Source organism: Onychostruthus taczanowskii, unplaced genomic scaffold (genome assembly GCF_017590055.1).
Source record: "Onychostruthus taczanowskii isolate IOZ18803 unplaced genomic scaffold, ASM1759005v1 scaffold58, whole genome shotgun sequence".
NCBI lineage: Eukaryota > Metazoa > Chordata > Aves > Passeriformes > Passeridae > Onychostruthus > Onychostruthus taczanowskii.
The window spans coordinates 3,849,024-3,870,867 of record NW_024503457.1 but is presented as its reverse complement, the minus strand read 5'-3'; the positions used below and the strand labels follow the sequence as shown (position 1 = coordinate 3,870,867).

The window sequence follows — 21,844 nt, the reverse complement described above, 5'->3', positions numbered from 1 at the left end:
CGCACGCCGCGGCCCCGCACGCCGCGGTCCCGCACACCTGCCCGGCGCCGCTGCCGCCGAGGGGCTGCCGGCGGGAATGGGGGCGATGCGGGTAAACGAGTGGGGACGAGCGAGCGCAGCGATCTCCCCCCACCCTCCCACGGACCCTGCGCGCGCGACCCCGCCACTCTTCCCCCGTCTCTTCTTTTTTCTTTTTTTTTTAAATAAAATTTAAAAAAAAAAATTGAAACTTACACTTTTGTGCGTCCCCCTGACGCTGCGCGCTGACGTCACGGGCGCGGCGCGCCTCGCACGGGCACACGCGGAGCGGCCAAGCCAACCCGCCCGCCCGCCGCTCCAAGGCGCGGAGGGAGCCGGCGATGGAGCATGCGCGGGATTTTCGCGCCTTCTTCCGACTCCCCGCCCGCCCCGCGGTGCCGCGCGGTGCCCGCGGGCGCGGAGCGGGACCCGGCGGGGCAGGGCCAGGGCCAGGGCCGTGCGGTTTCGTTGCCACAACATCCTGCTGCCAGCGCTTCCTCATCGCGTTTTGTCCGGCCGTTACTCGAGCGAGGTTTCGCTTGCAGCGATCGTTGCTAAAATTAGGGATTTTGTGGTAATCCAAGCGAAAGTTTTCCTTCGGGCGGTTGCAGATCATAACCTTGCGCCCAAAACTAAAGCACCTCGGGGCGCTGCAGCCCCTGCGTGCAATGACGGCCGCAGGAACAGAACATCTTAGCGAGGGTTATGTGATGAAATTACATCATTGTCCTGTAAATTTCGGGGAAAAAAGCAACCCCAAAACCTGCAGCGTTGCTGGGAGGCTGCACAGGCAGAGCCGCGGAAATATAGGGGAAATTGCAGGACAGCGAGGAAAGCTCCTGTTGCTCATAGGGTGGATGCAAGGCTGTTCGATGGGGAGGAAGCTGCACACAGTTCTGCACTCAAGACCAAGCCTGCACGGTACAAGGTTGCTCATAACGCAACGAAGAGGGGAGCAGGAAGTAAAAGGCTCGTTCTTTCGCTAAATTCATGCTGCTTCCTGGGAAAGAAGACTAGCTGGGAATAGAACACGCGACCACAGAGCCGCTACATTGCAGCAGCAGGCAAATCCAGCAGAGAGCATGCTGGAGAAGATGCATTTCACAAGTCAACGAGATTCGCATTCACTCTTACACCTCTGTGTTGTTGTTGTTTTGTTTTGTTTTTAAGACGTTGAATTTTTGTGCTTTACAATAGTAATGAAACACTACGTTAATTTTCCTGATAAATAGCAATCTTCGGAGGTTTTTATTAACAATACCTCCCCCCTCTCGCCCCTCCTCCCCCCCCACCCCGTGCTACTCTAGGGTTATTACCGCATTTCTTCATTAAGCTTGACGGCAGTGGCATCCAGAAAAGAAGGTGATAATGAAATTGTATTTGTAATATAACTTTTTAGAAAGCAGCAAAAACTTTCACACGCAAACTCCATAAGCCAGCTGCAGAAAAAAAAAATTGCTTCCTGAAAGACATCTCCAGTTGATAGTGCCGCTCTCCACCCTCCAGGTCATATATACTGTGCCTAAGGGTTCAAACCGTCTCTGTATCCCACGTCCCTACCCCCCTCCCGCTCTTGTGTTTTACATTAATTCTTTCAGGAAAAAACACTTGCGAGTCAACAGAACAAGCACAAACAAGGAGTGTCCTAGTTTGCTAGAATTTATTTTGATACATACTAACTGCCCAAACACGCCCAACTCTTGGGTAGTGGTTTTTTTTTCCTTTAGCCGAGGGTTGTTCGCAATTAATTTGAAGTGTTTGTACCAGTGAAAAAACTTTCAACACTTCTCTAATCTCTGAGCACACCTTTTGCAGGTATTTTGGAGCTTTAGGATTTCGTTTGTGATAGTAGTGGTGGAAGGCTATTCCACTTCACAGTTTCCTGGGGAGTGTCTCTCCCTTTTAAGGATGCACGAAAAGCAGAACAGATCGAGCATCAGTGAGGCAGGTCTGCATGACAGACGCAAGGAAATTGTCTCAAGAGGTTATAGAGTCCATAGGCAGAAAGTTTCAACAGATGCCAGAGGAAATGCACACGAACGGGGAGCCATGCAATCTGAACACTGTGATCTGTGCAAACTCATGACTTAATTAAAGACCTAGTGCCACCTGACCACCTTGTCAGCATCGGGCCTCGTCGGGAGGTACCATCTCCCAATTCTCAAATTTCTACTCTATTTTAGGAAATAAAAAATACAGCTTGGTACCATAACTGAAAATTTTACTGCTCTGATGTAGGTTTTTCCCACAAGGCAGGATCAGTTATCCCTAAGTCACTCTTGTCACAATGTTGTCCAGTTTGTTGTCTCCAGCCAGCAGAAGGTTTTCCTAGTCCCGTTGTTTTTAAAGTGTCAGTAAGTCAAACCCGGCAGAGGTAATTACTCAGCAGAGTGGGAGAACCCAAGGAGCAAATCTCTTGGGCTACTGAAGTTGGTAGAGACATGCCTTTCCCTTCTACCTTTAGGGGTGGAGTGGGCTACACTCCTCCCAGCTCTAAAGACTGTTCTTCCTTCTCCCTGTAGTAGTTGTGTTGGCTCCCACACTGTCAAGTCATCAACACTGGATGTCTGATACTTTGCTGCTCCTTACAAGCTATTGCATTTCCCACAAAATAGCACCGCTGTTAGTGTGGCTTGCCTCTTGTCATTCAGGGATCCCGTTTCCTCCACCTTTGGCATTGCCCACATGCTGGAACACTGCCAGGACTGGTTACTGAGCAGAACTATGGATTCCTTCCCTAGACAAACCCCAGGAGTGCTTTTGTGGTTAGACTGTTCCTGGGTTCATTCCAACAGGCAAGACCACACTAGATTTCTCACCCTCTCCATCAAGCATCATTGTACAGCAATATTCTGTCATACAAGGCACCCCCACATCTTTCTGCCTGCAAAGTTGAGGATGTCTAATCATAAAACAAGTGAAGTACAAGGCATTGTGGGGCTTTTCCTCATATTTGAGAATTATAGGAAGTATAAATTCTTAGAACTTTTAAAAGGCTATGTAGTGCCATGGACTTAGTCCACCATCACCACATTCTTGAGCCATCCTAAACCTGCATCAGTCACAATTTCAGGAAACCACCTCACAGCTCCCACAAATACCTTCCTACTGACAAACTGAAGCCACCTGCTCTGTATGGGATAAGCCACAAGTAGGGTGGTTGTGGATCCATACATACCAGTCTGATCCCAGGGCCAGGGAAATGGCTCACAAAGCACAGCCCACACTACCAGCTTTTAAACTACTTCGGTTCCTTTATCTTCACAGAATTATCAAGGATAGCAATTAAGGGGTAACACACAAGAACTCAAATTTTCAGAAAGCATGCCAAATAAGCACAGCTAAATCCACCTACAAAATAAATGAAACAAACCACCCCCCCAAAAAAAAAAATCAACAAAAAACCAAAAAACCGAATCTCAACCCCAGAACAAGTTAGCTGAATGAGTTGCAAGTCAAGCATAGAGCAGACCTCCCTTTTCACTCCCTTAAGTTCAGTTTGACCACAGGAATATCCTCTCATCACTTAATGAGGCTTCTGCTTTGTATCAGCTTTTCTGCATTAAAATGGTACTGATCATTAGTTAATGAATGAGATAGAACCACTGTCCAACAAGCTGGAACAAGAATTTCCAGAAAAATGCCTTTGTTTTTCAAGAAACCTTCAACAAATCACTAGATTTTCCTTTCAGGGCTTCTGGAACTCTGCTTTAATTTTATCTGCTTGACACAGAAAGAGAATATTCCACAGTACAGGCATAAGGTTTCTGAAAAGCTCCAATTATATCTAAGTGGGCTGGTTATGCAATATTCTCCCCATTTTTCATACAGAAATGAGTGATCATTCAGGAATAAGGTCTGTTGTTTCTGTCCTGAGATCATATCATGAGACTACCCCATCTGGACATGGAATTATGTAGGGAGCCATTATTCGCATTTCAGGAAACATTTACAGTATCCCAATATACCTCTAGATTTCTATGAGGCAATCTCAAATGTCTGATTGCAAACAAGCTTACCATATGTCTGTGAAGATTACTAATTTGCACTTACATCTAATATTGAACCAGGCAATCCAAATCTGTGTCAACAAAGAGGCACAGAACACCAGTACTCACATAAGCCTACTTCTCTCCCCCCATTTCTCCTAAAGCCTAGCCAAATTGTCCTGGTTTTGGCCAGGACACAGCTTTTTTCACAGTAGGCATGAGGAAGTGGAACCTGGAGTGGTGTGGGCACGTATACCTTGCTATCCTATACTATCCTACCTCATTGCCAGAGGCAGGGAAAAGGGGCTCCCTCTCTTACTTACATGAAGAAAGGTGGCCCTTTTGTCTGTCTTGTTGTCTGGGGGTCCTCTTTGTACAATTTTGTTGTTAATATTGTTGCTGTTACTGTTTGTTTTCTTATCTCATTGCTGTTTCCAGTAAATGGTGCTTATCTCAACTCACAATCTTTGCCTTTTGTGCTTCCAGCTGGGGGGAGAGGGGAAACAACTGACGCCTGGTATTGGTGAGAGCACTAAATTGGGGAATACCATTCCTAAACCATGACAAAGCTTATTTGGGAGAGGACTGAGAGAGATGAGGCAACCAGTAAGGTATCTAGATGCTTGCTTTCCTTTTTATGAAGATGGTACCAAATGAGCTTTTCACCCAAATCTTTTAAAAGATATTCAGGAAAATATTTTCTTTTAAGAGACACATGCCATCAGTATTTCCTAGTCTCTTTCCTGACTTTTAAAGAGTTTTCTGGAGAACTACAACTACCCACAGCAATTTATTTAAATAAAAGTTTTACTCATCACAGGTGCAATATGTCATATAATAGCTTCAAGGGCTAACTAAGTGACATAATGGAAACCTTACAGAGGTCTCTACCATGACCTGTCATACATTTTTCCCCCTGAAACAGGTGGCAAACTACAAGTGACATAAGCATCTTTCAAAACCAAAATGAAGCATTTAGGAGAGATGCTTGTATTTCATGCAGAAACAATGAGCTGGGTGAGTGGACAGAGTGGATAGGACAGTTGAGAAACAAATTATTTCAGTGAGGTACCTGGAAAAGAGTAAAAGGTCTGAGCTAGTAGACTGTTAAATGGAACCATAAAACCTGAACTGCTCCTATATTTTGAATAAAAATGTTGAAATATAGCAAAAAATCAGTTATGAGTTTATTTTCTGTTATAGATTCATTTTATTAAAAAAAATATTTCTAGGGCAGCTTTTTGTTCTGCATTTGTCTGTTTTGTGACAACTATTGAAACCATTTGAAGGGAGGTGGATTTGCCATACATTCCTCCAATCTTTATGAAGCATTAGTGCCTAGAGGGAAAGCCCCAAATCCAGTGAGCAAGAACTCAATTATGATGATCTCTACCCTGTCCCACCAATACATACACACTCCAGACTAATCCAAGTTTCATTTGGACAAGCCCAGCAGATGTCAGAGAAAACACAGAAGAAACTGAGGCTGCTACCGGAGAAAGAGGTACAGCGCACAAAGATCCATCCAAAGCTTTGTGTTGCTACTTGGAGGACAATTTTCATTTTAATTGGCAATTTAAACCTCATAACATGCATTTTTCTAACCATTTTGTGGGTATCAATGTTATTTCAGATGACACTGCAATACTGACCTGAAGTGTTAATGTATCTTAAACAGTATTGGTTTTAGCAGATGAACCTCAAGATGATTCTTAAATGCTTTGTCACAGAGTAGACTACAGCCTATGAGTAAGCTTTCTCTATGACACTTAAATAATGGGCTTTTACAAGACCTATCTCACTACATCAACATTTTAAAGAAAAATCACATTTAAGATCACATTCAAAACACTGTTTTCTAAAATATCATGGTATTTTAAAAAGACTAACAATTTATTCAATGTAAATGTAACTTAAAAGGTCATGGGGTTGCAAACACACATCCAGTCTGCTGTTTCCAGTTTTCTGCAAGTTAATTTACTTAAAATAATTTCAAATCTAGAATAGTGTTAACTAAGATCCACCCTCCAAGGTTACAGAAGTACTATTTTTCACATCTAATTGAAATGACACTTCCCAGTTTTACTACATTTATTTTTGATTTAAAGGAAAACACCCCTGTAAACCATTACTGTAGCAGCAGTTAGCAACAAGAACAGGTAACAACTGTCAGCCTGCAAACATAAATTATGCCCTTTCTTACTGTCAATTTTTAGTCAAATATGTAAATAAATACAAGAGCTAACACAAAATATACCACTATAAGAAAATACATTATATGCTGCAATTTGGAATAAAATATCATGCAGTACTGGCTGCATGAACTGGAATATGTAATTAACTGCTTGGAACTGATGCTAAACAATTAAACCTTTTCTTTGTACAGAGGATCACTCTTTTATTCACCATGAGAAATTTGGTTTGTAGTTAATTTTATACTGCTATATTAAAATCATAAATGTGAAAATGACTCAAGTCATTTAGTGTAAGAAGATACCATAGGCACCATAATATAGATATATATATCTTTTTTTTCTTTTTAAACAAAATCTGGTGATGAACCAGCATTAACAGGATGAAAATTAAAAGGCACATTCAGGCAAAAAATAATAAACATAGTTTGCATGACACTATATTAAAAAAAATAATTTATGCTCTGAATAACAGATTGGATCAGAAACAAATGTTCTAGTAGATTCCAATCAAAAGTAAATTTTGTAAAAGGCGTGCAATTCATATGACAATTATTTTTTAGTATTGAATTTTGTTTTAAGGTCAGTATAAGGCTTATAACCAAGTGCTTATTAAGAGGATTGACTACTCAACAGGTCTTGTTTTCTGAGTGCATAGAAATACAATGAGCAATGAAGATGTTTTCCTTGCAAGAGGACATATAATTCAATTTGTGCAAATCTTGTTCAAGTACTGGAGCGTCTTTCAGGTCTCGGAACACATTTCATAATTGCAGCTCTCCACAGGGCAGGGGCAAGTAAAAGGCTTAGAGTAGTCACACTCAGAATAAGAAGATAAACCTGCAAAAGGCAAATAAAAGACATTACTTCTCTTGGTTACACGGTAGTACCAAGAAGTATCTAGAAGTTTGAGGAGATTAGGCTCTTCTAGACCATGTTTTAAGATACTTCACCTATCTTCCTAAGCAACTTTGCATATTGCTACAAAAGCAAACAAGTTCGTGCTCAAATAATCTAATTACCTGTTTACCTGGTGTGAAGATACAATTGCAAAAACATCATTATGAGCTTATAGCAAAACAATTGTTTTTATGTGATCAATTTTGAAATTTCAGTATTTGTTAAAAAGTCAAAGACCAATTATCACTTTATTTAAAAACCAAAACTAAAATCACCAAACAATCTAAAACAAAAAGACCCCCTATCAACCAAGCAAATAAAACAACCCCACCACCACCACCACTCTAAACTATTCTGGTTTAACGACATAATGGCAAAGTTCACTCTTAGTTCACTTATCAACAGAAAAAAGCAAGCATAAATCCCTTGAAGTCATATTGTACATCTTTTTAAAAAAAAAAAAAAAAAAAAAAAAAAAAAAAGAGACCCTACACAGTTTGAATAAGTCCTAGAAAACAGTGTCAGGAAATAGTTTTGAGGTCTCAAGCAAAAGGATGAATTTAGGAAGTTTCAGAGGTATACAAACCTATACATTAGATAATCATGTGAGAACAGAAAAAAATGAAAACCTAAAAGCCTCCAAGCTCAGTGGGTGGGCCCCTAAACTGGTTCTGTGATCACATAAAGATATCTTGACACCCTATGCAAACATGCAATATTTGTAACTCTTAATTATATGAAGGAGTGAACATGAAAGTGAATCACCTTTACCTACAAGTGAACAGCATTGTCTAAGTTTTTCACACGTGCTTAATTTGGAATTGGTTCCAATACTATTCAGTCCACTTGCTCAACGAATATAAAAACCTCAGAACACCAGGAGAGCATTTTTTGTGAGCAGAAGCACAGAGGATAAAGCAGTTAGTACTAAAAAGTGAGGTCAGTTCCTGTATCTCTATAGCCATAATTTACCTAATTTAATAAATCAGACATTATCTTCAAAAAAAAAAAAAAAAAAAAAAAAAGTAACATTCTTACAGGTTCAGTATAAAACTAAGTTTAAGGCTTCTTTCCTGGGAGACTTTTCAATGACTACCGAAAACATTGGTTATTTCTCCTGTGGAGAATTTAAAATGAACAAGCTTTACAGGTTAAAGTGATTGCAAATGTATTTGCTTGTTTAAATGTTAAGGCAATTTTCACAATATCTGCTCTCCAGTTCTTATTTACTGGTGTTTCCTTCTTCAAATCCTATATTCCCTCTGTATTGTACACTCCTATATCTCTTTCAATACCTGCATCAAGATTTTAAAAGCAAAGGTTTCTCAGTCTTTATGACTTGGGTGCTATCTGCAACTCACTGTTCACACAATTCAGTCATAAAGTGAAAGAAGTTAAGGTAAAGCATTTATAACTAAGTTATTTAAAATACTAAGGTACAACATGAAACAAGTGAGAACCAGCACTAAGAACCCTGTCAGGGACATACAAGTATCCATTTCTATGGGTTGATTCTAACTTTTTAACAGTTGAGAGGTGCCACAAAATTGGAGTGTATTGGCATTTCAAATACTGGGATTTTGTATTGCAGTGTAAGTTATTCAGGTGCAAAAACTGAAATTAATAACCACAGACCAGCTTACCTCCCGAGATATGATCCCTGCTCTGCGTGCTCTGCTTCCCAGAACAAAAGAGAATTCACTGACTTGTGCCAGTCCTGCTGAGACAATCCACTTGATATATTGGCTGGTCTTTGGAAGAATCAAAGAAAGGACAAGCACTGCCAGGACAAACTTTGTAAAAACAGAGTTTTTTGAGTTATTGGGGGTTTGTTTTGTTTGTTTGTTTAAATAAAGAAGCACAATAAATAAAACAGTAGTATCTCTGTAAGATACACAGCATCAAATAGAGTAATTTTGAACATAACATAAAATAATAGACTTCTAAGTGGGTCTTCTGTATTAATGTCAAGAGACAAATGTACATTGCACAGTAAAAAGTAGCATCTTTACTATAATAAAACACTTGATAAATGCACAAATCCCTAGCTGGAGAAATAGATGCTTTGCCATGTGCAATTTACTTTTAACATTAAGTAATTTTCTTTTTAAATACTTGAAGAATATTGTATCAAACTGTACTCTAATCAGTAAGATTCCTCCAAATACATATTTACAGAATATTCTCTGTTATATCAAATGTTCAGTTCTTGCATAAATTGTCTTTAGGGCATGCAGGACAAAGATTACTCAGATTAATGAAGATTAAAATATTTTTTAAAAGCGTAAAAGAAAATACCTTCATTATGACGACAGATAACGTAAGGAATAGCAAGACTGTGAGTTCATATATTACAAAAGTGGGAAAAACATGAAGTCCTAGAAGGAAAGAAAACAATATTGCACAGTTTGAGGCCAATATCTTACTATGGTAACTTTCTGGATTAATAATAGATTTAATTGCAAGACTGTATTCTCAAAACAAATCAAACAAAAAGCCTTAACTCACCTACAAACCACTTGATCACTAAAACCCTAACTATGGGATATGCTTTTGTGATCACTTGATCACAAAAGCATATCCCATAATATCCAGCCCTTTTTTCCTTTGGGGAGGTTTAGCACAGGCAATATTCCCAACCGAATTAAGTTGCATATGACTGATGCACAAGCACTTTAATTTCTAAAGCTTTCTGTCTTCCACACCAGTCAACAACACACAATCTGAACTAAAACACACATCTAATAAAAGCTATAAAAATCCTGCAAGAAAATAATTCCACTGTTATGCACAGTCATTCTAATATTTTGCTGGTCATTTAACTTTTTTTTATCTTATGGTAATGGATTATCACAGTGGGAGGAACATGATACTCAGTAGGTGCACAGACTACAGCTACAACAGAAATCCAAAGCGTTTTCATTCTATGACCTTCACTTCCAAACTCTGAAAGTCACCTGAACTTGAAATCAGGTAGACTGGAATCAGGTAAGACCATAAAACCTTGAGCACAGTCTAACAATTGAGGAATTATAGAAAAACCCATTGCTATGATGTTGATGGGGTTTCTTTTGTTGGAGTAGATTGTCTTTGGGTTTTTTGCAGTATTTGGTGATTTTAACTTGGTAATTATATAAAGAAAGGTAAAAAGAACCACAAAGAACTCAGAAACATAAAACTAAGTCCTGCAAATGTTAAACATTGGAAAAGAACTATTTATTGGAGAAGTCCTAGAGTCACTGAGGAATAATCTTACAACTAAGTCCATTTTTATCTCCTGAAGTATGCAGAACTTCTACAGGCAAACATAACTGCGCATCTTTGGAAGCTCGTTCCTTTTTCATAAAAGCTTCTAAAAAGTGAAATCGAAATAATGGTGGTGTTCCCAACAAATTCGTAATAGTTGGCATTTCTCCAAGCCAGTTATTTCTGATGAAGGACAAGAATTGCTTTCTAAAGCATAAGGCATGTAAATCAATGCTGTAAAAAACTTATTTTAATGTGGGACGAGGTTCCATTAATTTTTCCTCCCTGTAGTGCTGCAGATCCAGATGAGCCGTGGAGAACCAAGACCTGTCATCTCTTCCAGACTTACAGTAACTTCACAGGGTTTTGTCTGTATGCACAGTCAATTGTCAATGGAAACCTTCTTCAATTACATCAGAGATCTTTATACAAGTGCCACCCAGTCAGCACACACACACCCTGTTTTATTTCTTCATTTCCTTCCAACTACTGAAGTGCAAATGCAAAAGACTATCAAAGTAAGTGGAGAGACAGCAGAATAAGAGGTGAAAACCACACCAAAAAAAGAAATCCACATACATGCAACAGATGCATGTAGAAGTAGCAAGTAGCTTCACTGCAATATCACATGCACAGTGCTCCTTCACCTTTAGGCCGACCTCAGAAAATACATGAAAAGCAATTAGAGAAATACAGCCTGTAGCAATGGCATGCTTGATAAGAGGGACAATTCTGCCAGATCTAGAACTGAAGGTTTCCAAGAGAGGCTATAAATAAAGCCTAGTGCTCTCATCACTAATATGTGTTCAGTTCTGGAGCACACAGGCAGTCTGAAGTCCATTTGAACAGCTGCCCAGTGTGGAGATTATTGCCATATTCCAAAGAGCTAAAGCACAAACGACAGCAGATTTCTATACCAATTCTTTGAAGAACAGTGCCTGCAAGGTGAAAACAAGCCTAAATTTGTCACATATGCTATTCTGAGCAGACAAATCAATATGCCAGAAACCGGACATTTTTCTGAAGGAAATAAATCCCAACATAAGGTATTTTTATGGTCAGTACAGACCTTTGCCCCATTCCTAGAAGAAAAGCCAGGATAAGGCCAGAAGTGCAATCAGACTCCTATACAAGCACATGGTGCCTTCCTGACAACACAAACACCACCAGAAAGCTTAATTTCAGAGGCAGAAGCTGCATGAATATGGCCAATTATTGCAATGATTTTGATCAGACTTAGACTAAGCTAGCAGTAATTCTGAAATCATTCTCTAACATGGAAGAAACACTTCAAATAACTCAAAAACTTCAGCAATGTCATCAGAACATGTCAGATTGGCCAGCAGTCAACAGCTAGGATAACACTTAGGTACACCTTTACAGAATTGGCCACAAGCTACCAACCAGACCTTCAGCTCCAAGCAGTGTTCGCAAAGAGCTGGAACAGAGGCCTTGGGGTGCATCACTGTCAAGCCAAAAAGCACAGTTCACTCACAGAAGTTGGTATGTATTCTGTGGACAACTACAGGCAAGACTGCACAATCTTTTAAAAAGTACTTTTTTCTTAACAAATAAATGCCCTCTTTCCTCAATTAGGCAGATTCTACCAATCGATGGATAGCCTCTAAACAGCATGTGAAGATCCAGATGTCTTGACCACATCCTGATTAGATTCAACATCAAAAAAGCAATATTTGAGATCCTTGGTAGCAAAAAAGAGTACAAAAATCACAACTCTGAGGGTCAAACTGGAGCCAGTAGGATTAATTCTGACACATCCTCAAGACAGGACATCACTCAGAAAAATCACGTTAGCTATGCATTGAGATGCTGTGTCTACTAAGAGTCCTAAGATCATAGCTGCAAATGCAATAAATACTACAGCCCTGGCTAGATCATTAAGCAGCAGAGGGGAAACCAATCTTCTTAATCTTTCTCCAAAGGGGAAAGTCCTTTTAACTCTGTTGTCAGTTCTGAGAGCATGAAACCTCCAAGCTTCACTGTGCTCCATGCAGAAAAACAAAGCAGTAGAGCTGGATGGATAAGGAGAAGGCAATGCATGCTGCCTAACAAATTCCATTTGGGATATTCCTTTGATTTTCTCAGATTCAATGGAAGTGTAAAGAGACTCATTGGACAATCCTTGTGTGCAATGTTTGCTCTTGACAGTGGTGGTGCAGGCAGTGTCAGCATCACCCAACTTCTGAATTAAAAGACTGAGCTGTTAAAGGATTTTCAGCATCTGGCCTTCAAGGTCCAACACTGACCACAAGAGTTATCCAGAAGGGAAATGTGGAACCTGGTGGGTACATCTGTACAGCACATTGAGAACACACAACTTGTCAGTCAGTAGAAGTAATCTACTACCTCACCAGTGGCAGAGAGGGTCTTGATGCCCAGTTTCAAACTCTATACTCCACATGTAGACTAAAAAAAGAAATTGAGCTTTTTTAAAACAGTCAGTCTAAGAAAGATGCCTTCCATCTTTCAAAAAAGTAACCAAAACAAAATCAAATGATGTATGGGTAAAGATCTGTGCACCAGATACAAAAACAGAAATGAGCAGGAAAGTGCCCAAAATGCGGCTCTAAGGGATTGGTCGCAATGTTCTCTCAAAACTACCAGTAAGGACAGAGACTAACACAAACTCTCTAACCTCAGGAGGTGGCATAAAAGCGCCAGGAACCTTGAAGAACACCCAGAGGCCTAAATGAATGTACAGACAGAGAGTAACTCAAAGTGCAGCTGTTAATGCCTAACTGCAAAGGTGCATTATTCCCACAAATGCACCCAAGCGCAAATTTGAAAGCAGTACCATTGCACAGGTCAAGCTGAGGGCAGGTCCACTGCTATGGATATTACATGAACAAGTAATATTCAGCTCAGCTTTAAGGCACCAGGATTTCTGTAGTAAGAACAGAAAAGCAGGCATTTAAGACAAGCAAAACAGGATGAACTTTTCCAAATGACATACTTACAGTCATTTTTCAATTAAGATAATTTTTTCCATTTGTACCTTTATTCTAAAGGGACCAGAAATTATACTACTGCAGTGGTGTTCCTCAGGAGCTCAAGTGTTTCTGCTCTCTATAAGGTGCTTGCTGCATATAGTAATAAACAAACTTCTCTTTAGGCAGGGGAGAAGAATGTTTCCCTGTGGCTTTTACATAATTTCACAGAGTAAATCTCTGCATATTTATATATACATATAATTTCCATGTGCACGTACGTAAGTAGAGAGCAAGCAAGAAGTCCTTAAAAAGAAATCTAGTAAGAAGAAAAATTAAGGAATACTTTTTGTTCTACTCAGGTTTTCTTTGCAACATCACATCACTCCTTTTAAAACCTACCTCCTTGCCACAGAATCTCCTGTTAAGTTCAAAATTTAAAAGTAACTGAAAGTACAGGGGGGAGCGGAGGCTAATTTTTATCTGGGGAGGAAGGGGATTTTGTTTGAGGGTGGCAGGTTTTTAGGGTTTTGGGTCTTCTTTTTTTGTCAGGTTATTGTTGTTTGGTTGTTTTTTTTGAACAAGGAAGCATTATCACATTTTGTCAGATGCCTATAACATAGTTCTGATATTTTTAACTAATTTTCTTCTGAGGCAGGAATAATAACCATTTTCTGTAAAATCACACCAATTTGTTACACAATTTTCTTTCCTCCCCTTCTTGCAATTATAATGGCAAAATTTGTTAAAAAAGATTTTTTTTAAATTCTGTAGCAGAATGACTAAAATAATTTCCTTAGAGTACAATATAGGCTGTATGGAGTGCTGCTGGCATGCCAACTGAGGTCTTGCTGTTTTCTTTTACTCTAGTAAAGTCTTATCTCTAGTCTTAATTTATGTGGCCATAAGAGTGTAGGACTGTATTTTTGTTCAATCACTTGTAAAAATAATCTTGGGCTTATAATTACTTGTCATGCTTTGTATTCCTGATAACACTATCCATTCCATCACCATCTTTAGTGAAACACATAAACACCTTACATCTGTAAGCATTTAGCAATTACTCATGCAAGCTTGTCAATACGGGCCCACGTTTCATCAGAGCTCATCGCTTTCCCTCCATTATTAAAAAATAAGTTAGTCAAATAAACATATTTATTACTAAGTAATCTGACTCATCACCAAAATCTATCATCATGGGCTGGATTAAAAAAATTGAAAATAAAATTAAGACTGGCAAGCATAGCTATTTCATCTTTGTTTCAGTTTCTGTAACAAAACAATGAGTATTAAACAGGTATATAAGGAAAAACACTAAAATTATGCTGATGATGGGACTTTACTGTTATCTGAGTAAATATGTAGAGATAAAAATAACAATTAAGAACTTAAAATAACAGCACAAGAAAAATTAACAGTGGCGTTGAAAAAAACCAAGCCCAAACCCTAGGACTTTCTGGGCAAACAGGGGTCGAAGGAGGTTGGATCAGTGCACCAGGCCACATCCAAACCCCCTTAGACACTGCAGTGTCCCCAACACAGGGACAAGCATCTCCTGCACAATCCACAGGGAGAGGCAAGTGCTTTCACAGGGCCTGTCTCCTCACCCACTGCAGCCAAGCACCTCAGTAATGTGTTCTAGCTTCCTTTAGACAAAGCGCATTGGGGCACGCACAGACAGCTGGAGAATGCAGCAGTGCAGAAGGAGGTTACTGATTTACTGTAACTATTCCGAGTTAACTCCTTTTGGATATCAAGAATAATGAGTTACTCCCTCATCTTATACCTCAATGCTGCATTTCAGCTGGCATTCAAGTAGTGTCTGAGACATTCTTTCTTTCAATTATTTCCTCCCTGCATTAAGAACATGCAGATCACACCCTCCCAACTAAATTTCTAAAGCAACAAGCTATACAAAATTATGATATTATGACATTTTGCTTCTTAGAAAACCAAGTCACAAAAATATGAAATCTACTCTATCAATTGACTCAAATAATACTAAAATTTTAGTACAAATTACATATACAGCTGCTGGAAAGAGAAAAGAACATTCAAAAAACCCTCAACAAATCAACAACCAAACCAAGGCCTTTTTATCTTGATATATTTAGTTAAATGTTTTAAACAGGGTGGTTTCACAATTAACATTGGAAAAACTGACACTAAACCAAGACTTGGAAGTACAATATCAAAATGGCTTCTGAAACTGAAAGTAGTAGCAAAGGCAAACCAATGTTGTGGTCAATTAACAGTGTAACAAAACAAAATCTATTTCCTCCCCTCACACTACAGACACCATTTTTTGTTCCTAACCCACATTGTAAGCAATGCTTTTATAATTATATATATTGTATATATTTTATATAGTATAGATTTAACATTATTTAATATTACATATAAATATAAAATATTTTAAAGTAAGATTTCTTGGAAGTTACCTATAGATGCAAAGAAAATGATGGCAAGAAAGTCACGTATTGGTTCAATACAGCACATAATCTCCTCAGTAACCATGTGACCCTGAGAAGAGATCAGAGCTCCAGCTAAGAAGCATCCCAGCTCCATTGAAACATCCAACAGCTCTGTGATCTGTTAAGGAATAACAGAGAATCTACTGCTGAGTGACTTTATACACCATTTCACAGTGAAACTATAAAACTTTACATTATACCAAATGCAGAAAATTACTATGTCTTTATGCAAGTTCAACAACAAACAGAATTCAGTGTATGTATTTCTATGTTCTGTAGTATTGTATTTATATGGAAGACCCACAAATCTAGTTTCTCCCTTTATGTTACCTCCTTTCCCACAAAAACAAAAATAAATTTCTTAATCTACATGGCAATGCTTTGTGTGACCCTTATGGACAGCATCTGATTTCACAAGTCTGAGAGAGACTATGACAGCTTTGGAGTCAGGATTGCATAATACACTGAGGCTGTAAAATAAAGCAGTAAGAACAAGGTATTTTCCAGCTGTCAAACAAGAGGGAAAAAATGAAAATCTAAGCTTATATTTGGGAGAAGAGTGTCAATCTAGCAGAAGTCCTGGCATAGGTTACATTTTATTATGGTAAATTTGATTCAAATGTGCCTATGTGCTTTACTGAATAAGGATTCATTTAAGTGCGTAAAGTAAACTGCTGAAATGAAGCACAATGACTCCTTGAAAGAAGGCAGACTGCTTAATTCTTTTTTAATATTTTAATGCAGTACTAGAAGAAGAGATGAAACATGTAAAGAGACTAAACAAAACACAAAGCAACTGCTTAAGGCAATGCTTGGAACACTAAAAAAAAGCAAACTGCACCTCTAATGCATGGTAATAGTATAAAGTATATTTTAAAATAATTACTTCAAAATCACACAGCTGTAGTGGTCATCTTGCTGAGAAAGGACAATGTTATTAATATTAATAGAACATTTAAAACCAATGACTTATTTTTATTCTAATTTAGATTAAGCAAGAATACACTATAGTACATTAATGGACATCATTCATCGTACCTTGAATGGTGTCCACACTTCCAATGGAGGAGTGCAAAAGATACAATAAATAAGTCTCCACACTATGCTTAAGATGGCACCTAAAAATAACCCCAAGACATTTGTGTATGGAAGTAATAATGTCTGAATGCTCATCACATAAGTGCATTTGTTACAACAGTCTGTAATTTATTCCAAGATATTTGAGGTGATAAATTGTTTCTGTCAACTAATATAATTAGTTGCTGATCACACAAAGCAAACAAGGTAATGCAATTCTCATTTTAAACCAAAAGGAATTTCAGTGCTTTTTAGAACAATTTGAAATTGTAAGAGGGAAGAAGATAATATATACATGAAGGACTTTAAAATCACCAAGAGATGGATAAAATTAAGGAAACAGTTATGAATAGGAAACATTTAAGTTCTTCTCAATCATACAATAGTTGTTTTAAAAACCACAGCCTCTTTTGGATGATTAAGATCCAATACAGCAATAAAGCTGGAATTATTTTTACTAGTCAGCTATAATCTTCCCATACTTAAGTGCTATCAACTGCAACAGAGCTCTACATCAAAACTTTTATAGCTAATATTTTAAACATTCTCTTGGACAGGATTAGGTTACCCCAAAGGAAGACATGCAGTGTAACTTGTACCAGAATTGCATGATACTGCACTGTTGTGAGAATCACTCTTCAAGCAAGGAGCAATTTGAGTGTGAAAGAATTATGTTTGTTCAGAAAGCATCAGACATAACTGGAGCAAACTGCATGTCTAACTGGGAATTTGCTCCCACAGCATAAAAACTGAATTACATTCCTTCAGTTTATGGCAAGGCAAGTATAAGCTCAAAGGCCTGGTTAAAAAACAGGCAAGTTTTACTGTTTCTTGTCTAGTCTCTGGGTACTACCCAACTCCAGCTCTACAAAATCCATAGGTCACTCTACATAACAGAAAAGTGTAAAGTGTGTCAGAGAGCAAGAAAAGAACGAAAAATTACATCATCTTCTTAACACTCTCTCCCCTCCTCCAATTTGTTCTTCAGATTTACAGAATGAACCAGGTTGGAAAAGACCTTTGAGATCGAGTCCCACCTTTTATACGTAGCTTTGTACAGAAATTCCTTTTACAATTCCCATCTTGGTCGCTGGTTGTCCCATGGTATTACTTACAAGTGGACACATTTCCTCAGCTAAACTGTAGCATCAGGGTTTATTATATATAATGTATGGGCACATGTGCATGCACATACTGGAGAGGACTTGTTTTACTGGCAGGAAGGCATTTGCAGCAGTTTCTTACATAAGCAAAACCTGGAGAGTATTGGGCATTTAGTATTCCCTCTCTGCTTGCATCACTTCTGATGTTCAACCTTTACCCACAGGGCTTTAGCCATTACTAATCCCTGGGCTTTGCACTGTCCTCTTCTCAACTCTTACATTACAGAAAGCTTTTGCAGTCAAAATTACATGAAAAACTTTGTCAATTCACATGTTTTTCTCAGCACAACTAAGTTTTCAGTTACATTCAAGGGTCCCATTTTACTCCAATTCAAAAAGGATTGGTTTGCTTTCACTAGAATAATGGATTTTTATGTTCAAATGTTCCACCACATCAATAAATAAAGAATTAAACATTACCGCTATAACATGTTCTGGGCGAATCTCAGCCATCTGTTCAGCAGTTCTTTTGCTTATATTCTCCAATGATGTCTATCTTATTGCTATTCTTTAATCATCCAGAAGCTTAATGAATATGGTAAGCCAGTAAAATTAAATAAAATTTTGGTGTAAATAAAAGTATTAGAATATCAGGCTTTAGTAACTTAGATCTGCTCAAGAGTAAAGAGGTGAATTTTAAGATTGCATTTCTAGAAAGTGAAGCTGTAATGGAAATCGAAACAATTTTAAGTGAACCTTGTAAAAGCTGTATCTCAATTGTGTTTTATGAAATAATTAACTAAAATATTTGAGATTACAGTTCTTCCTTAATCTTCTTTTAAGTGATAGAAAAGAGTTCATAAGCAGTTTATAAGCCATTGAGAAGTACTTCAGGCAAGCAAAGAATGATATTCCAGTACTAGTAATGATATCCATAAGACACTGCAGAAAAACATTGTACATTTTCATATGGAAAGTACTGCAATAACGTCACTGTATTTTCTTTTTGGTATATAAAGTAAACTGGCAATTTGCCTCCACTTGCTGCCAGCATCCCAGGTCAACCATCAGGCAAGTGAAACTAGAAGTCACTTTTCCCCCACATGTATGCACAGTCCTATGAACATGTAAAGTAACTGCTGTCCTTCTTGTCAGGTCAGGTTTTATATTTTTCCATATCCCCTATAACATTCCAGTTTTAAAAAATGGAAAAACTGATTATTGTTGTTCCACAGGTTTCCAATACAGCACTTCACTATCAGGACAGTGTTTAAAACAATTTTCCTCGTAAAGTTTCTGTACATATAGAAGATGAAAAAGCAACAGCACCCCACTGAATGCTTAGGCTCACATATTCTTCAGCTCATCCTGGTAAATACCTTGACTTACAACTACCAGTTTGGCCATTGATCTTGAATGGTCATGTTTAAAACCCTAAGTTAGATTTGTTCCTTATGTTGCAATTCAGGAGAACAGTTCACCAATTAAAACAAACAAATAAACAATCAAACCGCTACCTGCATAACTCAAAGCTTGAAAAGAGTTGCTAAGAAGTACAATAATGATCTACTGAACCTTTGTTACTGAAGACAAGGCACACGATTCAGAGATGCACAACTTGGTCTCAGTGTCATCTACACTGTTACAGGATTGGCACTTGACACAATCCCCACCTCCCAGCCCTGATTTGCCTAACTAATTGAAGAATAAAAGGGAGGGGAAGTTCAATTATTTCTGGAATACTGAGAACAGAAAGGGTATCAAAAGCTCCAAGTCTTACTAAAATATCTGCAGGTATAACAAGTTGCAGTGTTATCCAAGTGACTCAAGTTCAGAAATGCTCAAAAGTCAGAACCATACTCAAAGCTCCTCAACTGACATGATAATCCTTATATGAAAATTGCTTACTCACACTGCAGTATAGCAACCTCTTCTGTCTCACCTCCCCTCTTTTCTCCCATACAGAATTTGCCCTTATCAGCAGGGAAATGGCAATTCTTGTTTAATTAATCATCTGAGACTTTTCAAACACAGGAACCAAGGAAAATAAATCAACTTTATATATAATGAGCATTACATGTGCTGGTGTTACATATTAATCCAAATGCAGAATAAACTTAGCTGGACCCCAGAAACCCAGCCAACACTGAAGCATGTAATAAGTAACTACATGCATGAGGCAGGAACACCTTATCATTCCTAGTCTCTTTCTCGTGTATTGGAAAGAATGTGTCCTGCAAAGTAACACAGAATGCTAAACAGTGAGTTAAATTATTTTATTTAAAAATGTATCTCAAATTTTCTAAATGGAGCTGCAGAGTTGTCTTTGGTTAAGGATGCGAAAATAGGCACTCTCTCCTCTACAGATTCAAAAGCTTTTTTAGAATTACACCAGTACAGAAAATTCTGTATTTGCAGATTAATTACAAAAGATCCTTCAATATTTAGCCTTGGCTTTCCAAGGAGAAAGATCTTTGCAGAATCCATGAGAGTTTAATTGTTTTCCTACCTGGCACCCAAACTTTAATTTAACATTTCCAAAGATATGAAACACTTTTAGCTTAGATTGCAATCACTCATCCTATGTTTGTATTCCTGACAAAGTACAGCACCTATACCAATTAACACTGGTTTTCCAGAAGGTTTGTTTATTCACCTATTCAACTCAACAAGAAAACACTTTTTCACTTTTTAATTTTTTTTTTAAAGTTTGTGTTCAAACTATAACTTGTACCATTCCTATAATGAATTTATAAATGTCAGTGAATATCAAGCATCTCAACTGGTTCAATGAAGTTACCTGCAGTATACTTTGTAGCATTCCCTTTGATAAATTATTCATCAACTTTAAAAGGAAAAAATTTTGAAAGTGCTGAAGAAACCTTCTGGGTTTACAGTATAAATCCAACAAACTCAAACATATTCCCCCCCACCATGTTTGTGTACACACATGTATTGTGTAAAGTCATGCAGACAAACTCCTTGTGTATTTGAAATGCAATTTGGATATAAGAAGCCCAATTCTGCGTCGGCCATGGTACCATAATATTTTACACAACTTCAGTGGTTTCTTTGCCGTTTTTTATTAAAGTTGTTCTACAAGTGTAATGTTTGCTTGTTACAAACTAAAAAGGTGAAACTAGTTTTGTTCTTCTCTTATTAGAGGACACATTTGAAATATGAATAGCCGTTTAGAGCAATGGAACTTCTAAGAAGAAGTCATTAACTAAAGCAATAGTCTCAACAACTTTTTATTCTTCCTGAAGAAGGTCAGGTTTTCCTGTTGGACTGTAGTAACTAAACAAACACCCCTAGAAAACAGGCACAGGCTTAATTATTCTTGGGGGATGTAACAATCTGCACATTCAGGATAATGGAGTGTCAAACCCACAACATTATCAAGCAACCGTCACGTTCTGCTCTCCAGCAGTATAGTTTTTCAGAAGGCTGAAACATGAGATAGAAACAAAAAAGGAGAATTCAGGGGAAAATTAACTACACCCAATAGGGTTAATAAAAACCTACAAACCTTAGATTTCTCTACTTTCTTAACTTCATCCCAAACTGTGTCTCTCACACAAAAAGAATATTTTATAGTAACAAGCATGTTGAGAATTTGCTATTGAGAAGAAATTTGTGAGCAAATGTCACAAATGTCATTATCAGTATCTCAAAACCCATCCTGAATGTTTTCAAATGCATGAAGTAACTCACAATTAAAACTCAGATCATGATTCCTAAACTGGCTGTATTAAAAGCTAACAGCAGAATTTCAGCTGATTCACATTCAAATTGTATCTCTTCTTACTCATCTGTGCTATAATGCAGGAATCATCTGCACATTTGGGGGTTGTTTTAAAACAATTTAAAACCAGATAATTACAGAGGCACATGTAT

At 38.0% G+C, this 21,844-nt stretch overlaps 2 protein-coding genes across 6 annotated transcripts in view; both read right to left on the bottom strand.

Annotated features, from left to right (window-relative positions):
- TFDP1 (transcription factor Dp-1) overlaps positions 1–356 on the bottom strand; it is a 38,153-nt gene extending 37,797 nt beyond the window's left edge. Inside the window, exon 1 of one of the 2 annotated variants that reach the window (XM_041418162.1) lies at positions 235–356. The gene's annotated coding sequence lies outside the window, so the exon portion shown is untranslated. The remainder of the gene's footprint in view (positions 1–234) is intronic. The other variant, XM_041418160.1, reaches the window with a different exon arrangement.
- Positions 357–6,623: 6,267 nt separating this feature from the next.
- The window catches only part of TMCO3 (transmembrane and coiled-coil domains 3), a 32,372-nt gene continuing 17,151 nt past the window's right edge, over positions 6,624–21,844 (bottom strand). The window contains exons 10-13 of one of the 4 annotated variants that reach the window (XM_041418092.1): positions 15,735–15,885; positions 9,398–9,477; positions 8,743–8,892; positions 6,624–7,039 (exon numbers count right to left, since the gene is read on the bottom strand). In XM_041418092.1, coding sequence (XP_041274026.1) covers positions 6,926–7,039; positions 8,743–8,892; positions 9,398–9,477; positions 15,735–15,885 — 495 coding nt within the window. In that variant the 3' untranslated portion in view covers positions 6,624–6,925. Of the gene's footprint in view, positions 7,040–8,742; positions 8,893–9,397; positions 9,478–15,734; positions 15,886–16,805; positions 16,886–16,912; positions 21,395–21,844 lie in introns of those variants that run through there. The other 3 variants (XR_005953660.1, XR_005953661.1, XM_041418093.1) reach the window with 3 other exon arrangements.